General features: G+C 41.2%; 1 protein-coding gene across 1 annotated transcript; it reads left to right on the top strand.

The window, feature by feature from the left end:
- The first annotated feature begins 10,304 nt into the window (after window positions 1-10,304).
- Window positions 10,305-22,907, top strand: LOC137257545 (valacyclovir hydrolase-like). Its single transcript, XM_067794870.1, has 7 exons — window positions 10,305-10,411; window positions 12,358-12,470; window positions 13,747-13,913; window positions 17,809-17,962; window positions 19,785-19,916; window positions 20,311-20,434; window positions 22,766-22,907. Exons 1-7 carry the CDS (start codon window positions 10,305-10,307, stop codon window positions 22,854-22,856), a joined length of 888 nt encoding a protein of 295 aa, XP_067650971.1. The 3' UTR covers window positions 22,857-22,907.
- Window positions 22,908-24,281: the final 1,374 nt, after the last annotated feature.

Raw genomic sequence — 24,281 nt, 5'->3', positions numbered from 1 at the left:
ATCACTGAAACTTTCAGTCTGGTGTTACTTGAGGTCAGTGCTTTTGTCTAAACGCGCTGAAAGCTCAAACGTGAGAGTGAATCTTTTATATTTTACCGTATTGTGCAGACTGCAGTGATCCCTGCCTTGAACACACACTGCCTTGAACAAGAAACACACCCCGTTTGTGGGATTCCAAACAGTTCCTAACTTCTATGGGTGACCTGCAGTTGTGAACATTCATTCTGAATCAACAACATCGTTTATTGTCTCATTGTGAGGTTTTGACGCTGATTCATGTGCTGTTGTCAAACAGGGAAGTTTGTTTATTCCTGGTTCAATAACTTAAACAAGTCATGAACCATGTCTCAGTCAGCCATTGGTGTGGTAGGGTAGCCTAGTGGTTAAGGTGTCCACTCATCACACTAAAGACCTGGGTTCGATTCCCCACATTGGACCTAGGACTCTTAACATTGTGTAAGCAAAACAGACATTGTAAAATATCGCGATCTAGGATATTTGAGACACATTGTTTATATTAGAATTTCCTGTGTCAGGATCACCTGTTTATGCCATGTGTTAACACACATGACAAAACGAAACACACTTGCTGAAGCATAATCTATCTGTCATGTTTCAGTTTTTGTGAACATAGATTAGTCTAACGAGCTCATCAACAATCACTGACGCAAACACAAGATCAATTAAATGAGCGATTATTGAATTGATCGCTCCAGCGCAAATGAGGACAATGTGTCAAGCCCATTTCTGGTGACATTACTGGAATATTGCTAAAATGGGTTTAGAACTATGCTTACACAGTCATTTACATGTTACGTTTTAGCTTGCCAGCCAGAATGTGTCACTTTGCACCATTTACTAACGATGATATGGAAATATATATAGCGTTAGTTTCACATCACATATGGGCATGCTCAGTGCACATACCGTACCATAGATTTCTAATCAGTCCTGGGAGGTGGTTAACATAGACGACTGCAGCACCTGACTTCTGTAACGACGAATTATTTATGCCGAAGGGTGCTTGCCAGTATAGGTACAATGAACAGGTATGTACAGGTATGTACTCAGTCTTGGGAGGTGGCTAATGTAGCACCATGTCATAAATGACACGGTCTTTTCACATGTCTGCAGTCGCGTGCATGTCATACAACAGCGGCAGCTGCTGCATAAAGTGATTCAGGTGTGGATTATCATGATAATTAATGCTGGTAGTCAGGTAATCATCTGCGAGTAGGTTTTTGTCAGATGTAGATCATTATTTCACATGGCTACACAAAAAAGCAAAGTGAAAATTGTTTGCAACAGCTGGTACTGGTCTGTACTAACAAGATACTCGTGGAATTTTTACTTCATCAAGTATCCTAAATCTTGATCAGTTTTTCCTGTTATTAATGGAACTTTGTTTAAACCTTGCAGGTTCTATTCAGTCCGTAGGGTCTCACTGCAAGTCAAGGCAAATGGAGTGGACTTTCATTGTGAAAAATGCGGAAGTGGGAATCATACTGTCCTGTTACTGCCTGGAACCTTGGGTAGGTTGAAAGGCAGTTACTGTGATGTTTTGCTACAGCCAGATATTTGCAGGTACACACAGGTGTTACAGTTGTAAATTGTGATGGAGTTCTCAGTGCTGTTGTACGTCCAGGAGTGCGATGATCTTGGCTTTGATTTCTAGAAATGCCCCATGTTATATTGCTTCATTGGTCAGCATCCAAGACCAGCATGTCTTTTGTCTGTCCTCTTACACTGATTGAACTGAAATCTGTTCAAAGTGTTTGTCGACTCACCTGCACGCATGCATGCAAGTTCCCTGACTTTTACACAGTCACGCAATCACTCATTTTCACAGAAACAAACAGAATTAGTCAACGTACAAGTTATCGTTATTTGTAACCCAACTGATTCTGTGTCAACATTCCCCAGTGTTAGTATTGCGTAATGGTAAGCATCTAAGACAATCATGTCTTGGGTATAATAGTCCGGGTTAGACTATTGGCCTTCAGCAGCCCATTGGTTCAGCAACCCATGCTTGTCGTGAGAGGCGGCTAACGGGATCGGATGGTCGGACTCCCTGACTTGGTTGACACAAGTCATTGGTTCCCAATTGTGCAGATCGATGCTTATGCTGTTGATCACAGGATTGTCTGGTCCAGACTCAATTATTTACAGACCACTGCCATATATCCGGAATGTAGCTGAGTGTGGCATAAAACTAAACTCACTGTAACTGAAATACTGATAAAAGTGGAAAAAGAGCTATTTGCCAGCTCACTCACTCACTGAATGTCCCATTGGGATATACACTGGAAGCTGTCGAAACCGGCATCTGCCCAATCCGGCAAGTTATCATCACCGGCATAAAATCTCAGTCCCATTCGTGACTTGTACATTTAGCATCAGCTCTACAATCCGGCACATTGTCTACATTGGATTATTTATTCAGTCCTAGTGATTGCCGGTTTAGACAGCTTCCACTGTAATTTCAAGCAACAAGCAGGGGTTGGCAAGTGGTGAAAGTGTTTGCCTATCGCACCAAAGACCGAGTTTGGATTCACCATGCGTACATTACATAAAACCATTTCTGATATTCCCATCTATGATACTCTGGAATATTTACTAAATATATTAACTACTTCAAGCAAAATCTAAATTAAACTAAATTCACTCACTGCCTCAAACCCACAAGCAACCCTACTCTTGTAAGATGTACATTTTAGCAGAGAACCATCATAATTCTTAATAACTGATGTGACCTTTGAAGGTTCAGGGTAGAATAGGCCTTCAGCAACCCATGTTTGCCATAAAAGGCAGCTATGCTTGTCGTAAGAGGCGACTAACGGGATCGGGTGGTCAGGCTTGCTGACTTGGTTGACACAGTTGCGCAGATCGATGTTCGTACTCTTGATCACTGGATGATCTGTTCCAGACTCCATTATTTACAGACCGTAGCCACATAACTGGAATATTGCTGAGTGCGGCATAAAACTAAACTCACCCACTCATAACTGATTTTCAAGTCAAATGCTGTGATACCATAGTTGAGTATTGTAGATGAAGATATCAATGATATATACAAATGGTATTACCCGGAAGATCGTTTACTATCCTCTATATATACTGCACATCATCCAGACTCTTGGACAGAAGAGGTTTTCTGTTCTTGGTTGGAGCGATGGTGGAATAACTGGTTTGCTCATTGCCTCACAATACCCAGACCTGGTGCAGAAGCTGGTCGTCTGGGGAGCCAATGCCTGCATTACCCCTGAGGACATGAAGATGTACCAAGGTAAGGACCCGTATCCTAGCAACTCGCCTGTAGGTCTTGTCCATCCTGTCATTTTTTTCAAAACCTTTAAATTGAAAACAATATCAGTTGGTTGCTCCTGACATTTCGTTAATATTATCGAAATGTAAAGCTTTGCAACCTATCAGGCTTACATGAAAACATTGCATGTTACGTGAGTGCAGTCTTATGATTATATTGATGCAATTACACGGTTCGCAGTCCTTTTACGTTGAAAGTGTACAGGCAGTTGTGCAAATTGTCAACATACTACGAAGAAATTCCATTGAAGAGTAGTCCCTTGAATTAGTTGATTTCTTGAATACGGGATAAATAGTACGACTGGGGGAAAGGAAGTAGTCTTTTAACATCTCTATAAACTGTTAAAGAGAGAATGTGTAGGTGATTTCGTCTGTTTGAAGTTATGGGCGCAGCGCAGCGCAGCACAACTGTCGAAACCACTTTTCCCCCCAGCGCTGAGGGCAAGTTAGGGAATCGTTTGAACTCCGATTTCGCTGGGGTTTTTTCATCGCATTTTCAACTTTACAGGTTGAATTGGCATTTTGGATGATTTGTTTCGGTAAGTGCATACCAAAAGGTATCAGAATCTGCAAAGTTGTGTTTTACGTCGCATGTGACCTTTAAGGCAAGATATTCTGCAAAAAACTCACCGAGTTGGTATGATACTCTGATTATGATCAGCGTTTCATTGAGTAAGTTATGTTTATTAGTTTTCGAGCTAGACTGCAATTCATCGGTCCGCTTTTGAGCCAAACGGACTACATGCTCCATGAATCTACTGGACGACGACTCTAGCGTCCGATCACTTCCGTTTTCATTACAGGTTGCCACAACTAAATCTGACGTCATTTTCATGACATCATTTTATTGTTACGTTCCATGGCGTCCCACAAAGAATTAATGGCTCAGTCACAAGTTATCTTCCCTGTTCAAACTTCATCAGAAGACACAGGAGTGTGTTTCTATTGATCACCAAAACATACTCTTCTTTGGTTTGTTGTGAAAAATGTACATCTCTGAATACTATTCTACCATTAGACTTGCAGTGCAGTGATGGCATAGCATTGTGACGTCATCAAGTTCATTGTCATGGCATGAACAAAGTATTTTTGGTTTTCGAACCATCATTTCTCTCAAGTCCTATTCATATTATGACAGATTTGTTCATTCAAAACAACAGGGGTTGTGGCTACATTTTTCATGATATTAAACAATGTAGGCAGGTGCACGCTACTGAGAAAAGGTGGGGTGCATACTTCAGTTTCACCCTACTTTCAATGGTCATTTCAGGGATTGACTTGGGCCGTGATACCGTGATTTTCTCTCAACTGCTGCAAAATCACACTCAAACTTATGTGCAGCGATTTAAAATCGCATCCTGCTCACCTGTGCGATAAGAAATAGTAAATTGTTGAAATCTGTTTTACTTAGAAAGGCTTTGTCGTTATTATGTTCTTTCCAAAATATTCCCGTTATTTTCTACCTGATTTTAATCTTCGAAACATAACCTCTGGTTTGGAACTTCGAACATCGTTACACAGAGATTTACAAAACAAGCTCCGCTGCAAGGAGTATGATAAATTCAGAACCCTGCAGTACTGTGTTGTTCATGCACTGCGTGACACTGTACAAAGTGTACATCCAGAAATCTGGAAATCAGTTAAATCTCATAAGATTTGTAAAAATCTCAGTTTTTCGGTCCCATATGAGTTTCATCTCATATCTTTTCATATACTCACTCCTGCAGTTTTATCTCATATCTTTTCACATACACCCCCCTGCAGTTTTATCCCATATCTTTTCCCATACACACCCCTGCAGTTTTATCTCATATCTTTTCACATACACACCCCTGCAGTTTTATCTCATATCTTTTCACATACACACCCCTGCAGTTTTATCTCATATCTTTTCACATACACACCCCTGCAGTTTTATCTCATATCTTTTCACATACACACCCCTGCAGTTTTATCTCATATCTTTTCACATACACACCCCTGCAGTTTTATCTCATATCTTTTCCCATACACACCCCTGCAGTTTTATCTCATATCTTTTCACATACACACCCCTGCAGTTTTATCTCATATCTTTTCACATACACACCCCTGCAGTTTTATCTCATATCTTTTCCCATACACACCCCTGCAGTTTTATCTCATATCTTTTCACATACACACCCCTGCAGTTTTATCTCATATCTTTTCACATACACACCCCTGCAGTTTTATCTCATATCTTTTCATATACTCACTCCTGCAGTTTTATCTCATATCTTTTCACATACACCGCCCTGCAGTTTTATCCCATATCTTTTCCCATACACACCCCTGCAGTTTTATCTCATATCTTTTCACATACACACCCCTGCAGTTTTATCTCATATCTTTTCACATACACACCCCTGCAGTTTTATCTCATATCTTTTCACATACACACCCCTGCAGTTTTATCTCATATCTTTTCACATACACACCCCTGCAGTTTTATCTCATATCTTTTCACATACACACCCCTGCAGTTTTATCTCATATCTTTTCCCATACACACCCCTGCAGTTTTATCTCATATCTTTTCACATACACACCCCTGCAGTTTTATCTCATATCTTTTCACATACACACCCCTGCAGTTTTATCTCATATCTTTTCCCATACACACCCCTGCAGTTTTATCTCATATCTTTTCACATACACACCCCTGCAGTTTTATCTCATATCTTTTCACATACACACCCCTGCAGTTTTATCTCATATCTTTTCACATACACACCCCTGCAGTTTTATCTCATATCTATTCACATACACACCCCTGCAGTTTTATCTCACATCTTTTCACATACACACCCCTACAGTTTTATCTCATATCTTTTCACATACACCCCCTGCAGTTTTATCTCATATCTTTTCACATACACACCCCTGCAGTTTTATCTCATATCTTTTCACATACACACCCCTGCAGTTTTATCTCATATCTGTTCACATACACACCCCTGCAGTTTTATCTCATATCTTTTCCCATACACACCCCTGCAGTTTTATCTCATATCTTTTCACATACACACCCCTGCAGTTTTATCTCATATCTTTTCACATAACCACCCCCCCTGCAGTTTTATCTCATATCTTTTCACATACACACCCCTGCAGTTTTATCTCATATCTTTTCACATACACACCCCTGCAGTTTTATCTCATATCTTTTCACATACACACCCCTGCGGTTTTATCTCATATCTTTTCACATACACACCCCTGCAGTTTTATCTCATATCTTTTCACATACACACCCCTGCAGTTTTATCTAATATCTTTTCACATACACACCCCTGCAGTTTTATCTCATATCTGTTCACATACACACCCCTGCAGTTTTATCTCATATCTTTTCACATACACACCCCTGCAGTTTTATCCCATATCTTTTCCCATACACACCCCTGCAGTTTTATCTCATATCTTTTCACATACACACCCCTGCAGTTTTATCCCATATCTTTTCCCATACACACCCCTGCAGTTTTATCTCATATCTTTTCACATACACACCCGTGCAGTTTTGTCCCATATCTTTTCCCATACACACCCCTGCAGTTTTATCTCATATCTTTTCACATACACACCCCTGCAGTTTTATCTCATATCTTTTCACATACACACCCCTGCAGTTTTATCTCATATCTTTTCACATACACACCCCTGCAGTTTTATCTCATATCTTTTCACATACACACCCCTGCAGTTTTATCTCATATCTTTTCCCATACACACCCCTGCAGTTTTATCTCATATCTTTTCACATACACACCCCTGCAGTTTTATCTCATATCTTTTCACATACACACCCCTGCAGTTTTATCCCATATCTTTTCCCATACACACCCCTGTACCCTCCTTTGGATCCGCCTGTGGTAAGGTTTGGCTCTTGATGTTAACTTTCTACATTGTAATCATGTCTCATACACTGAACTACAAACAGGCTGAACAAATGCCATTGTACCACAATACGTACGGTACCATTGTAAGAATGTACCGTTTCACCCAAAGTACCCTAGCCAAAATCAGAATGCATAAATGTACACTAGGATGAGTCCACTGTGCCATTTTCTTGATACGAACTGTGATATTGTATGAGATACATTTGATTGTCTTACTAAGATGCTTTGCTCAAATATCAAAGACATGCACAGCACTTTATCAGGCAATAGAGTACACTTTTTGCATGACACGACACTGTATTGACGTTACTATGCCATTCTTGTCTGCCCCCTTGTAACTGAACATACCCTTGGTAACCAACGTCACGATACAGCACAGCGAACTACGAAGAACACCGTTTGTTAGTGGATTGCAAACACTTAAATTCAAATGGGGACACTTTATTACTCTCTAGGTGGAGTGTAGAGTGAGCTGTATTTCCCTAACATAAGAAACGAGCATACAGAGTAACAAATATTTCACGATGCACAACTCCCCTCATAATCAGTTGAATAGGAGCAATACATACGGTTTCAGTTTAAGTTGCAGAATATGGTCACATCGGTAGTACCTGTGTCGACAACATTCCCTTCAGCCAAAGTGATAACTGACCTCCGCGCTGACCACCTACAATAATCTGACATGCCATGATACAGTGGAAATACTGTTTGAAGCAGGCTGATATCTGCCTCACTCACTCAGTGTGCAAAGTAGCCATTACCTGCAAGGCTGTGACTAGTAACAATCCAGTCAGGCTAGTAATGAATTAAAGAAGATGGTGGAAGACTTTTTCCACGAATGAGGGTGTACAGACTTGAAAAAGTTTACATAATTACTTTCCAATAAAATTTTCAAAACTGTTGTTATTGGATAATTTCTTCATTTCTTATTGTCATATTTTTTATTATTTTTTATGGCATTTGGAAATGATACAGAAGAGGTGGCGGAATCTAGTCTAGTGTGATGAAGAAGGAGCGGCAAGGCCATCGACACCTATTTGAGAGGCAATGGCAGTGGCCCCACCAGCGCTAGCCCCACTCTCACAGAGGATGAATTTATCACGATCAGGCCCCTTAACTCCACACTCAAGGAATGCATGTCCTCTGTCAACAAACGACACTTGAAATCTGCCATCACAAGACATTCTAAAGAACCAAGAGCATCACATCATGTGTCCACCACCAACGACAACTGGTGACGAAGAAAACTGCAAGAAGCCATTGACATCACGTGACACCAGCCTGCCACGATCCCACGACCTGGGAACCCGCCTGCCCAGCACCTGGGACGCATTCCTTTGATCATTGTTTGATTGTTGTCTGTGCTCACTGCTGGGGCGATGGGGTGGGTAAGTCTTGTGGTCAAGTGTTGGCCGAAGACCTGGGTCCTTATTCTCTAAACGTCCGTATCCCTAAGAATTCTTAACTTTGATCGTAGCCAATGTGTTAAGGATGGACTTACGAAGTTATAGGGCTACGAACGTTTCGAGAATAGCTGGCCTGGATTTGATTCCCCACATGGATACAATGTGCAAAGCACATTTCTGGTGTCCCCCGTCGTGATGTTGCTGGAATATTGATATCAACGACGTAAAACCATTCTCACACACTCGTTCGAATGTGGTTGCCTTGCTGAAGTGACATCGCCTGTGTACGGTTGGTCCGTAGCAAATCTCACTGAGATCATGTTGTGCTTCGATGTACACGAAAATGTCTGGCCACATCAGTTTGGTCAGTTCCAGTCTAGCAGTATACCCACGTCGGGGATACGCTGACTTTCTTGTCGTGCCATGACATCCGATCAGTTTAGCTTGAAATTAACGTGTTTTCAACAACATTTAGAGGCTAGAGAATTATCATCCGTTCTTCGTTGTCAGTATCAGGCGTGCGCAAACATTGAGTTTGTTCGCTGCGAACAAGATGTCACACAAGGGGATTTCCTCCATGTTTGTTGAATATTAAAGAGACGGATGGAAACAAACAAGCAACAAATATAAAGTTTAAAAAGTATTTAAAACAATACGCCCAATACGCCCCTAATGGGTACTATTTAACACTCAATAAGTGAAAACACATCTATGTTATGTAGGTATATCCCACGGATGCAAACAACACTTGTGTACAGGTAAAATATGTGTACTGCAGTTTACAAACGACAGCCAAAAATCCAGTAATGTTGAAATGTTTACTCTATCATTCTTCAGTTAACAGGATTGGCTTTCCTGATAAATTATTAGAATTCGTTGACTTTTTTATAACACTGGTTTTCTCTGGCTGCTATGAATGTTTCCTATTGGTAGCATGCATCATTGTCTGCCGATTAAGGTGGCATCGCAATAATTCCATAATAAGCTAGGTTTATGTGGGAACATGGTCACATCTCGTCCACTTAAAGTAAGTGTCATCCACTGTATTAATCAGAGATGAATGTCATGTCACCCGTGAGAAACACTGGAAACTTGACGCACTACATTAACTTCCTGCAGTTTATACTGCCGAGGAATGGAAATATATACTTGAAAATATATTTGACAAACAAAACACTGTAGAAACGTTAAGAGACTGAAAGCAGTTCAACTCATACTCGACGTTAGCAAATACTCAATTATTTTGTCATATTTTAAGAATATTATAATATTATTTTATATTATAATCGTCAAATTATTATGGAAGTGTAGCAGTTTCTTAAGATTACTGAATACAGGCTGTGAACAGCATGACACACACTATACGAGAGACAGATCTATGACATGAAGACAATGCTTCCTCTCTACGTTTTGTTACACTGGGCCGCGTGCAAAGGATATAATTATGCAATTTATTGATTGTCATTGTAATGTAAATTACGTTAGAGGATTATTCATGTTTTGTTGTTTTTCTTTCATTTCTGATACAGTGTTCTGGAAACCCATTTATAAAGCTGGTACGACGGCTCAATTGAACATTCAGATAACTATTTCACAAATCTTCAAGTCAAGAGAGTTGTGACATATGGCACGTGTGATCAGTATTAGGAAGATGGATATTTTCACTGGCTGTTTATCACTTTCAGCTCAGCAATGGTTACGTCTGTTACCACAGAATTCAAAGACTGCATTCAGGAAACAGTTCCATCACAATGTTCGGTATGACATGCATGTTGAATTATGTTCTCTGTTACAAAGTGGCGATCACCATCATCAACACAACATGGGTCGTCTGACGGCTAGTTCGGGTTTCTTCGCCGACGAGAACTTACAGTTTTAGAAATGGAAAAGTGAAGTTGTCTGAGTTTTTACCAAATCATGTATTTTGTTTTTTATTACAGTGTGCTGGAACTTGAGGTTAGTGTATTTTCTACAAGTAACGTGAGAGTAAATCTTTTAAGATTTTGCCATATTGTGCAGTCAGAAGTGAAGACGATGAAGAAGTTGATTATACTATCAGTGTTCTCGTCAACGCAGAAACCTGCGTCTATCACGCAAAAAAATGATAACACGCAAAAAGTATTTTGCTTGCGTGTTTGGGACGCATACATTCAGATCTATTTGAAAAGATTTCTTGAAAAGGTATCTCAAACAGCATTAAATCTGGAAATAATTCAGGACTGTAATGAAACTTTCCCTCGCAAAAGATGTGGACAACATGCCTATAATTATATTTGCCATAGACTCTCTGTAACCTTACTATCTGATCTTACTAGACCTAAACAGAAGTTTGCTCTACCCCCATATATATTGTAATAAATCACATTTTTGCCCTGAGCTAATATACTTCAAATGTGAAGAGGCTGGTATCTAAAATGCAAGACTTAGTGCTTTACCGTTATATTTCAGGGCAAAAGTGTACTTTATGACACTATACATGGAGATAGAGCGAAAAGTATTTGTATTCTAAGATGTCAAATTTAATACTTACCAACGGTAAATCTAATGCTGAAAACAAACAGAAAATAGGACTGTAACCTAAATTAAGAATTCTCCCCATTAAGGGCTAACTAACGGACTGTGCTGGTGATGTGACTGCCCCGCTGTGCTAAGACCCACGTTACCAGTAGAAAAAATCCCAAATGATAAGGTTAAATAAAACAAAAATTAATTGTTTCTCGAGCATCAGCGCGTATCTTTTTTTGTGCGCTATCAATTTTTTAATGCCATTTAAAAAAATAATGCTGACCTTTCCGCGTCCCGGTCGAGTCCATTTGCCCACTATAAGAATAAGTGTCTGTAAGAAAGAGTGTGACTGAATCAGTGAAACTACAACTCATTAACCCGTGCTAAATTGTCTAAGCTGTATTTTGAGAGAAAAATGTGTTCCTCCCTCGTCACTTTTTTCAATCACAAATTTCAAAAAAAAACGTCCTACCGCCCTCGTCACTTTTGAAAAACATGTGCAGAGAAACACTTAACTTTTTTAGGCATCCTAAACAGATTGATGGCGACTTATGTTTCTTTTAAATATCTTCTCTGACATGTTTTAATTACATCTGTGATTAACGTAAACCATGAAGGACAGCAGGAACGTCACATTTCGTTGCCGAGTGAAACAACTGCAAACCAAAATATGCAGGATGCTACGGCGCCTTTGTTATTTCAGGAGCATTTCAGTATTATTTCATTTTAGTATAATCAGTCGTGGGAGTGAGTCTGCCTTGTGTTATTTATGCCGAATAGGTAGCTATTGTTATTTATATATAAACGGCATACGCTTTTCACATACCATGTCCATGTATGTGACAGCGAGTGAGTGAGTGAGTGAGTGAGTGAGTGAGTTGAGGCTACTAGTGACAGTATTTCAGCCATCGTGACAATTAATTGGTAAGAAATATAGTTTCATTACACAATCTGCCAGCAACGGACAGTAGTACAACTAGAATGTGTTTTAATCGTAGCATATGTCTTATTTTAGCTTTCATGTTGACAGCGGAGGAGGTTTATTCATTACTCAAAATAACAAACATGATACGATTCAAACACCCCTCGTGATTTAACACAAACAGTTCAGAGCAACTCTGTACTTTATTACACTATACGTTAGGGTATAGGAATAGTATTTCTTGAATAAACGGTACTTTGTTTAATCCTTTTTGCAGATTGTATTCAGCCCGTAGAGTCTCGCTACAAGTCAAGGCAAATGGAGTGGAGTTTCATTGTGAACAGTCTGGATACGGGGATCATACTGTCCTGTTACTGCCGGGAGCCTTGGGTACGTTGGAAGCTGTTTCTATGATGTTGTACTTTAGCCAGATGTTCCAGTTGTATTTTGTGACGGGGTCCTCGGTGCTGTTGTACACCCAGGAGTGCAATGATGTCCAGAAATGCCCCACCCACCTACCCCTTTTGTATGGCGAGGTGTTAACATCGAAGACAAGGGAGATTGAAACTGAAATACTGTTCCAAGAGGAAAAAAGAGTTGTTTGCCGGCTCTCCCACTCACTTATACCCAATGCGAATCAAGCTGTCACAGTTTGTAAGCCAATAGTGAAAGTCAGAGCGTGGTATAAGCAATTCCTCGTCCTACCATTGGTTTGCCTGTCCACAACAATATTGTAAGGTAGTGCATGCATACACCATAGCTCAATAACCTAGTCACTCACTCACTCTCTCTCTCTCACTCCGTCAGCCAGTCATTTTATGTGTGCCTCCGTCAGTGAGTAGTTCACTCACCCACGCACTCACTCACGCACTCAGTCAGTCAGTAAGTAAGTCAGTCGTCAATCTCTCACTCACTCAATCACTCACTCAATTACGCACTCAATCACTCACACACTCACATATTTACGAACTGAAGCACGAGTCTCAGAAACTGATTCAGCCGATCCGAATTTTCTCGTGTGAAGTTGAAAAGAGACACTACAAAGAACTTTGGTTGACGGCTTTCCAGTCCCTTGCTTTAGGAAATGGTAATTACAAATGAATCTTAATTTTAAACTTTTTTCTATTTCTACATTTTATGGCGAGGTTTAGGTAGTATGGCCTTAACTATTTTCTTTGAAATAAAAAGATAAAAATTAACAAATAGTAACTAACACGTACGTAACAGACTGTCCCTGTTTAAAGAGGTCGTACAATGATTCACAATTCACATGGCTCACTGGTTACACCTGTTATGTGTTCTTTGCGACTATCGAATATATTTTTTGCAACGAACAACCTGATTAATAAAATATCAAGTCCGTACCAGACCACCAACCCTCGTTTGGATATTTCCACGATTTCCAAATTTCCGTTTCTCAGAGCTCGTTGAACGGCAGAATACCCTGCACGACGTGTTTGCAACGAATAGATGGAGCGTAGTCTTGCAATGTACAGCTAATTACACATAAGAAATAATACTGATTAATGATTAAGTATCCAGTTGAATGAGTTGGTCTAAAAATTCTAGACTCGTTATTGTACTAAGTTGCGCAATGGGACGGAACCCAGTCAGCAGGAAACGAGACTTTGTGTAATCAATGTTTTGACTTGCAATCTGATTACAGGCTCCTCTGAGACAGACCTTAGTAACCAGCTAGAGAAGATGAATCCAGAAAAGTTCACAGTATTTGGCTTTGATCCTCGAGGTTATGGACGAAGTATTCCCCCTGAGCGTGACTGGCCAGACAATTTCCGCCATCGAGATGCACAAGATGCAGTTGCTGTCATGAATGTACAGTTGGAATTTCAGATCAGTTTATTTTCTATGTCAGTAACTGATTACCATTCGTAATGTCTCGATACTTGTTATTACATTGAGGAATGTCATGCTGAATGTTGAAATGTCCAAATGTGATACACCGATTTTCAACTCCAATGCAGTGACTGATACCACAGTTCCACTGGTGGCTCCAGCATCCCCCTTTCGTCCAAACGTAATATCCTTGAACGCAGTATTAGGCAGCTTGTGCCACTGTTATACTAACATGGCGCCCACCGCTCGAACATTCTTGCTTTGACGTCTCAAGGCTAGATGATTTTTATCCCAGAGCTGTTCGATGCGATCAGTTCATGACGTCAGTAAGCGTATTTTGCAGGGCATGTAGCAATCAGGAAGTGCAATTGTGCCCAGAATATACGTTCACAGTGGGTTTTTTTGTGCCAGACTACACCTACAATAAACACGTCGGGCACAAAGATAAGGTTCCTATGGTCCGGACAGTTACGCAACCTGCCCTTTATGGTATTCGCCCATATTATCTACCTTGTACTAACCATTTTAGTATGATTTATTCCTTCATATATGAACTATATTTCCTTATCCTGATTCATGCTATTGTGTTTATCTCCTCCCTCTTTAGACCCGTAAATGTCCGGCGTCAGGCGACTAAAGGCATGGGTGGTCAGACTCGCTGACTTGCTTGACACATGTCATAGGTTCCTAATTGCGCAGATCGATGCCCATGCTGTTGATCACTGGATTGTCTGGTTCAGACTCGATATTTATAGACCGCTGACATATAGTGTGCGGCGTAAAACTAAAATCACTCACTCACTCACTCACTCACTGACTCCTATGTCTTTTTGAATGATAGTGGAACACTTGAAATCCCTTTGAAGTTCCCTTCTGGAAGCGGATGAACAATCACACTCAACCACGAGTAGCCTACCTTCATTATTGACACCCTTATCGGTCACGAAAGACATGCCATGCTTGTCACTCTCCCCCCAATCGCAAGGGACAAAATTACAAGGCACTCTTAAGTCGTGTCTGGTAAATCGGTTGTTAGAGGATCTAGTAACAGTATGTTATCTGCTGTTTATGTTCATATTTCTAGTGAATAGCCTGGGGCAGAGCCACAAGCCACGACAGTGTGGAGGTAGTAGCCAAGTCCCAAAAGAGGTCATCATCGGACTTGGGGTCATCACAAGCTAAGACGTTGAAGTCATCCACGTCATCGAGGACGAAGTATTTCAGCTGCCAAATCTTCATTGAAGCCACACTCTAACTCTACATCGAGGTCCAACTCTACAACGAGGAGATCGTCCCGCTGGACAGGTCGACATATTTGATGAGCCTCCTCGACTGTTTCCCGAGTTATCAGTCGTCAGTAAAGCATCTCACCAGTCTACATCTACTAGACCTTCAGGGTGGCCTTCTAACAACACAGATAACTGGCACTTCTACGGGTAACCTCGACAACTCAGATACATCATCTGCCCAGATGCAGCTACAGCATGGTACACAGACCTTCCACACAGGGATCTTCATGCAACAGTTCACAGAGCAAATGATGAACATCATGGAGCACTGCTTTGCAGAGGAAACTTCAGTCACTGACGATGACTGTAGCCTTGCACAAAGGATCCGCTGGGGAGAATGCACTCCCGAATGAAGTCATCCCCGGCTTGGACGTCATCCCCGTGTAAGGAATCCAATTACTTACAAGATGGTGGACAATGACTTCGACTCACTAACCCTTCCACCTAACTACTGTCTCTGACAGTCTCACTACAGTCTTCAGCATTGGAACGAAGTATCAGAACCAACACATAAGGTAGTTTAATGCGCTGAGATTTCCTATTCATCACATGTAGCCATTCATGAAAGCTACTGTCATAGGATGATGAATGGATGGCACAATTGGACACCACTAGCAGGCGGACCTTCTGCAGACTTCCACGGTCCCAGGCTCTTAATGAGGTGCTCATCTCCCGTTTTGGAATCCTTAGAATGAAGAGGATACAATGATCATCTCAGATTACACCACGCAAAAGAAGGATCAACAATTTATGGTCGACCACCTGGCCTCTACATCCGTTGGATTGACTCCTGAGAGAGCCATTATTACAGGCCCCTTTGGTCATCACCAACAGTCTTCAGTGGAAGGACTGAGGAGGTCGCCAAGATGACTCACATGAAGTCATGAAGATTAAGTCCATTGATACCTTGGTCAGTGTTATTTGGCAGACGTCACAGCGTTACTCCAATGAATCAAAAGTTTCTGGAGTCCAGAAAGCCAGGAACAAGAGGCACACAAACCTCAGGAGCAACAAGGGATCCTTTCACTGCTCGACCAGAAAGAACAAGAGCTTCCTTGGGAAAGGACGCCCTTCCAACGGTGCAAGAGGACAGTAGCGATGAACATCAGGTTCAGAACAACTGCAACCTTCCACCCCCAGCCATTCCTGTGCAACCATCACCAGTGAGTGGACGTCTGCAACGCTACCGCAAAAGTTGGGGCATCCTCCACAACGATTACGTCTCTCAGATACTTAGAAGGGGCTACAGGATCCAACTAAAGGCCACACCGTCTCTCACAAGAGACACAACTCTCTTCGTGTATGCATAGGATCAAGTGGACAAACTAGCGCACAACATACAGAACTTACAGGGAAAAAGGCACAGTCGAGGAGCTAAATCCACGGGATCTCACGTCCAGATACTCGCTTTACGAGGCAGTTACTCGCTCACATCTATGATGGAGGCTGGTTTTGGAGATCGGATACGGTGTTTGCCAACCTCTACCTCAGGGACATGGATATAGAAGACGTCTCGGGCACTTGTTGTCACAGAACAACTAGCGGTTCCACAAAGGCGAGGAGTTACATTCACCCTTTTGTCACGTGACTTGTAAATAGGGACCAAGAAGCTCTCTCTGACTGAAAGTCCATGTGCACGTCTCAAATAGGCTAGCATTGATAATTATGACCTCAAGAAATACTTGTGCATGGGAAGGGTCGCAACTTGGGACAGTCTTGGCTAAAGTTGCATTAGACACTAGCAGGACGCTAGTAGATCTATATATCCACACCGATATGTCAGCAGTCAATTCACAAGATGTCATTTACGACATACTAGTGGACTCACAGGTTCCACATCATCGACTTACCTGCATGGTGGCCCTCAGCTCGATTATCACCATGAACGCATGCATAAAGCTGACGAAAGCGCCAGAATTACTCGTCTTGCTGCGTTCGTTAAAGTTGGAGGACAAACTACGAATTTCAAAGTTTAAGGCACCAGCTTGGGATCTGAATGTTGTATTAGAACATCTCACCAGTGATACATACGAACCACTAGATCCTGACACATCAATATGTCAGCAGTCAATTCACAAGAAGAGTAAGTGAGTGAATTTAGTTTTACGCCACACTCAGCAATATGCCTGCTATATGGCGCCGGGATGTCAGTAATCGAGTCTGATCAGTGATCAACAGCATGATCATATGTGCAATTGGAAACCGATGACATGTGTCAACCAAGTCAGTGAACCTGACCACCCGATCCCGTTAAAAGCCTATTACAACAAGCATAGTCGCCCTTTATGGCGAGCATGGGTTGCTGAAGGCCTGTTCTACCCTGGACCGCCACGGGTCTCACAAGAAGAGACGATTAACACGTGTCTCGTAGAGTGATGTAGTTCAGCAAAACACCATCACGACACGATTCGCACAAGGAAATTGAACTTTTCAATATTTAGACGACAAACTGTTTCCCTCTTGTTTCAAATGGAACGTTCTGGAGGGCGTCCCCATATATGCAAATTCGGGTCAGTTGTCAGGTCGTGGCTCATCTAATACTTGTCAAGCAGTAGTAATATAAAGGAACTGATGTTAACTTCCAGACTTTGGGACGGAAGAAGTTTTCTGTGCTTGGCTTCAGCGATGGTGGAACTACTGGTTTGATCCTCGCGGCACAATACCCAGAACATCTGCGGAAGCTGGTCGTGTGGGGAGCCAGTTCCTACATTATTGAGAAGGATATCAAGGCACAGCGAGGTTCACACTCTTTTCTACCACAACATTGTACAATCGGTGGGACAAATTGTCAACATACTTTTTAAAAGTGGTTCCTTGGATTGGTTAATGGGTCGAATACAGAAACAAAATGGTAAAACATGGATGAAAAGGGTTGCCTTGTAATACTTTGACGTTTAATGTGTACTCTCTCAAAATAGAAATGCGCTGGTGTAATTTCAAGAATTTAAACTTTAACATGAGATATCACCTGCAATTCTGAATTGGTTCCTGCCAAATGTCACAGTATGAAAAAGCAGACAACAGTCTGTTAACATGTATAGATTATGAAAAGGTAAATAAGTGAAGGCGTCCGTTCACAATTGAGTGTTGTGTTCAATGTTTCTTGTGACCACCATGAGATTCCAGCACTGCTCTGGACTTCTCGGCATGGGCGGAATAAGTGACTGATTGTAATTCTGGCACATTCCTCTTGTAATGCATACGGCAGTTGACCTAACATCTGGGGCGCCGGTTGACGTTTGCCCAAGGTCATCCCACAAATGCTCGATGGGGTTGAGGTTGGGCCGTTTTGAAGACGGTTTGGAAGGACAGTAATGTTCTCCTTCTTAAGATGCTCAGTAGTTGCACGTGCTATGTGAGACCTGTCATTAGTCTGCTGGAACAACTCTCTCTGGCGATCAGTGATCTGAACCATTTAAATCCTGAAGATTTCATCTCTGTATGGAATAACAGTTGAATTACAGTTGAAAGTTAGGCATGTAGGATAGGGCTTCCCGCATCATGGCACTCCCAATACAATATCGACAGTTCTTCAACCCCCTCTGGATCCGCCAACGCATGTCACCAGTTCTGTAGATCCAGACTCGAACGATATTGCACTATTGGACCAAAATAGTGTCTTCTGTCTCTTGCGAGAGTTCTCTTCAAACTAGGCACAACACTTACAGCTGCATTTTCAGCTGCAGTTGATATATGAAGTACCCTGATGTACATATCCTGAACTGTTGTGTAATCATTCTTACTTAGAATCACTTTGTTGATACTGGTTCCATAAACGACTGGTGGTACTTACGTGAACACTGGCGAGGTATGCAACAGCAGCCTGAGACTCTCCAGCCTCCAGACATCCAGTGTGAGTCGCGGTATAACGATATTCTTTCTTTTAGCTGCCAGTGTCAATGCCAGTGACCAATCTTGATCTTCAGACCTACACGCGCATATTTCGAACCACTTTTTTTCTAAATTTATAATGGCGCGGTTTTAACAATCAATCAGTTTATCAATATCACCTGTGCGTTTCTTGAATACACATGATTTAACATGATAACATAAAAGCATTTTATATGTGGATTTGTCACAAGTTTCACTGATCCTCAGAGGAGGACACTGCCCATAAATATATACACCCATCAATCATATTTCCAATCAGAATTATCCCGCGTTATCCCTCGTGGAGGATTATTGACATGGATCTCTATACACGATTCAGCCATCCTGTTCACGTCAGCTCTCGTGCCACGCCAACATTCTATGCCACATCAGCACATGCAACGCCCATATACACCCCATCCCTGTATGTGGTACCCTGACCCCTACCTTCCACCCCACATGCCAGTGTCCTACCAAGTCCCTACCTACACACGTCCCGTGGCCTTCTCACCCCAACATGACACTCAAATCCCAAACTTCTACACCCTTACACGCCAACTCTAACTGACCTCCCGAGACGTCCACTCCATCCGTCCACCCCACAAACCCATCCGACACCAAACACCACACCCCATCCGCATGATGTGAGAGTTCTTGCATGCTCCGCTAATCTATGTGCTGCCTCCTGCAGGTCTAGAGGATATTTATACCTGGAATCCCAAGAGGATGGAGCCGTTTTTCCAGATATATGGGCATGAGTACCTCCAGGCTCATTGGAGCAAGTGGATAAAAGCAAATAGAAACTGCCTCGCACACAGAAACGGTATGTTCACTGGCAGTCAGAGTGAGTGAGTGAGTTGATTTGAATCCCGGTTTTAAACTCATAAAGACAAAATTTGATGGATTTCAACGTCTTTATTGTGATGGTGTCTACGTTTCAACGTGTTTTTACAGACCGCCGCCATCTGTAAACTCTCTCGCTCACTCACTATAGGTTTGGCAGTATATTCTTATTCCTCCATCAGGTGAATGAAACAATGAGGAAACGAACAACTATGTGAAAACAACAACGGTTAGGATGTAACAAGGGAAATCAGTATTTAATACGCACAAAATGGCAGATGGAAGTGGAGGCCAGGCATTGTTATTCCAGACATGATTGATGAGGTAACAATGGTGACAATTTCCAGCTACATCTTACACACTCACTCTGTCAGGTGACATCTGCAAGGCGGAACTGAAGAACATCACCTGTCCGACGTTAATCCTCCATGGCATGAAGGACCCTCAGACGAGCTCAGAACATCCGGTGTATCTCAACAAACATATAAAGAACTCAAGGTTTGTCAACCCATTTGATCACAGTGTGTGTGTGTGTGCGTGTGCGTGTGCGTGTGCGTGTGCGTGTCCGTGTGCGTGTGCGTGTCCGTGTGCGTGTGCCGGTTTTCAAATTGCCAAATATATTATTAACTGACTGCAGGAGTTTATAACTTTACAAACGTCCATACATGTTATTGACCCATGTATTCAACAGATGTTGATGTTTCAATGGCTAATGAACGTGAATAATACTTTGTTTGTTTGCATTGGGTTCATGCTTGCCAATGCGGGCTTTATATGGCCTACACATGGCACGTTCATAATATTGGCTTCAGTTGTAGTCCAGACGTAACATTAGTTGTTAATATATAATCGATTTTTATCTGAGTAAAGAGCAAAGCCATCAAGATACAAAATACGAAGTAACAGAACATCTTCTGGGTGATTTGTACCCGATGGAGTCTGGAGGCTGACCATCACCACCCACTTGGTGGTGAGGGAACCAAGATGTGGACCGTTGCTCATGTTTACAAAGAGCGATGCTCATGCTGTTGGTTGTCTGGTGCTGACTCGACTATTTATATACCACCGTCGTATAGCTGAAATATTACCGAATGCGGTGTAAAACTTCACTTCACTCACTCACCCACTCACTCACTCACCCACTCACCCACTCACTCACTCACCCACTTACTCACTCACCTAATCATGTTTGCAATCACAGTATTGTCTGGTCAAGGCTGGATTATTTCAGGATTGTATTGCTGGAATAGTGTTGACAGAACATCCATTCTCCACTACCAGGCGCCAGTACCATGTTTCTGTATCGCTCTATCGTTTAACACTTTAAACAGCCACATAATATACCAGTTATAGTCGCTTTTCATATACTGGACAAAAATAGTTAGGAATATATGTAAAATCTGAAATCACCATGATATATTTATTTATTGCCACACTGATATCACTCATAAAAATACCAATATCCCTAACGTATTTTGTCCTGTCTATAACGTTGTGAGATTCACCTTTTAATAGAAAACAAATGACAATGTTTCCACATTTTCCTGTTTTATAGCTGCCTAAAGTAGGCCAAATATATCAGATGGTGATGTTGCTAGATCACACTTTAGTAAATATAGTCTGTCTAAAGTCGCATTTGTAATCAGCTTGAGCTAGTTTATTGTCTTATATCTGTTTAAAATAAAGAACCCTATATAGAGATATGTCTTTCGTCCAAAGACGTTTTACCAATGACATCAAACGATGCTGTCGCCACCTTGGTGAACTGATGCATCGCTGCTGCTACAAATACTGTGTGTTTAGGTGTAACTGATGGTTGTTAATGAAAACTGTTTTTCAGAGATGCTGAAGGCGTGCAGAATAACCTAACACCGTGACGGCGTTTTACTTTGCCAATGCTGTATAGGAAAAGCTAGTTTTATGTTTTCAGTTAGACTGAGGCAGGTACCCGAGATTTTGAACGGATAGAATTAATCGAAATGTAACTTCTCCACTGCCGTATAGCATACACACAAGCCACATCATCACCTCACGTAGTTCATACAGCCTGAAATCTGCTGATTACAGTTGAAACCTGTCTTAAACGAACCCAGAAATGGTTTTACCAAACAAATACCCTATCAACAGATACGTTACACTCGTTATCTGTATATGTACAAATTTAACATTTCGTGGAAAATAAAACTTTGTTTTCTTACAAGTACAGACCTTTTTCTCTTGCTTTGAAAATTTGACAATTATGTTACTTTCTGTTTTTCTATCACTCTATCAAGAAACATTATTCCTCAGTCAGAGGCAACATGTTACATAATTATGCCTTATAAAGTTTGAGAACATAGAAATCAGATTTCTCTAGAATAACAAATAGCAAGTATACCCTTACCACTTACTCATATGCATATGGATGGGAAAATATTTGGAAACAAGAAAACAGAATATTTTGTGATAAACAACATTCATTTAATGCACGTTTCTTTTTTCTAAGTACTTTCCTATTCAAGCATTGAAATGAATACATTCCAGATAGCAGGAAAAGTGTAATTATGTGAAAACGGTACCCCAAACTGGCATTCTAGAGGTAACGTATCGATCTGCAACTTGATAAACTCTTTGGTGTATTGTTGACTGCCTTTATCAAAATAGGTACAACTGCAGAAGGGAAGCCGTTTTAACATCTTGTCTAGGCACTATTCAATTTAGATTTAATACATGAGCATGAAAGGAAACAACATGAAAGTTTATAAAAATAGATTGGCGCCTGTTGGAGAATTAATGTGAAAGTCACTAACAGTGTAATAACCTGCATTGTGACAAGTTTTTCCTGTTTAGGCTGCACAATGTACCCGAGGGAGATCACTACATTCATATTAAGAAAGCTGACGAATTCAACAAGATGGTGGAGGACTTTCTCTTGGAATGAGGATGTAGGGACTTGGCAAGCTTTTATTACAATAATAACTTTCCATCTTTACTGGCCAATAAAATATCTAAAACAGTGGTATTTCTTTTTGTCTTATATTTTTATTAACTCATCTGCCTGATCGACTGTGAGAAACAGAATTATATAAATAAAAACGTAAACATTCCTGATTGAATTAATGATTTAATAAAACGTGGTATTGAAAAGTACTGATGGATTTTGTTCAGTCACTTTCTCTTCAGAACTATCAAACCGACCATTCTCTCTCTGTACAGATGAAATTCCCCTTGACCACTATGTCTTACACGCTGTATACGGAATAGTTCATCAGTCTACATTGTTCAGGACCACTTTCCGTGGATCCGCCAGTGAAGAAGTGGTTTTAGCTTGGTCCTGTCACAAATGTCATTTCAAAAGAGATCTAACATTCTAGATCTTGATACACAAGAATGCTCATTAGTCTGCACAGGTTGTATCAGTGGAGCAGCAGTCGTCTTTGCCCCTTGGTTCACGAATTTATCATTTCATTGTAATATATGAACTTCTGATTGTAATATTCAACAACAGTGTTTGCAATGCTTTAGTTTGCCAGTCGGCCATCGGGGCCTGCTGCCACCTGCAGGTCTTAAAATCTAGAGGCCCCGTATGAAATATGTAGGTCCATTTTGTTAAAGGGGAAGCAATAAAACCACAATTGTTGATTTTTCAACATACTAAGTTGAAGTTTCAAGATACAAGATGCCGAAAAATAGCAGAGCGTGGTCCTAATACACTTCCGTACAATAGACTACACTGGTCACAGTTTCGCTCTATTTGTACAAAGTCAAATAGCGAGGTCTATGGCGCAGAGTGGAATATATATTTTGTTTGCGACTGGTTGTGTTGACATTCCTATGCGCAAAGTGCGTTATCATTGATGATTCCCGAACGTTAAGAAAGGGGGATAAACAAGGGAAGGGTTCCACTTGTGAAAAAAGATAATTTACTGGAGGTCGAAGGGACCTGCAGATACTTGAAACTACCAGCAACTTGAAACTACAGGCAGGGCTGGGCCTCCGGGCCGGCGAATATTTTGAACGCTGTTCAACAATCAACATTCTTTTGCGATGACTGGATGGTTCATCTAGCAACATGAACCTATCGAGTTTTCATCTGGTTTAATGTTTGGAAGAAAAACATTTTAGGCACACAGAAACCAGACAAAAACATCCATGCACTATTTCCAATGCCAGTATATAAGCTCAATGGCATTATCTGTCGAAAGAAATTAAACTTTAAAATATTTGTCAAAACACGACCATATCCAGTGGTCACATTTATGAAACCTCCTCTCTGGCCTGGCTGAATTTCATAAGGCTTTGCTGCGGAGATTTCAAAATTTGATGCTTCAGTGACAAACAGTTTGCCTGATGCAACTGACTTATG

Source organism: Haliotis asinina, chromosome 12, assembly GCF_037392515.1.
Source record: "Haliotis asinina isolate JCU_RB_2024 chromosome 12, JCU_Hal_asi_v2, whole genome shotgun sequence".
In the NCBI taxonomy this organism is placed as follows: domain Eukaryota; kingdom Metazoa; phylum Mollusca; class Gastropoda; order Lepetellida; family Haliotidae; genus Haliotis; species Haliotis asinina.
Note: the sequence above shows the minus strand (reverse complement) of the source record. Positions and strands in the feature narration are given on the sequence as shown.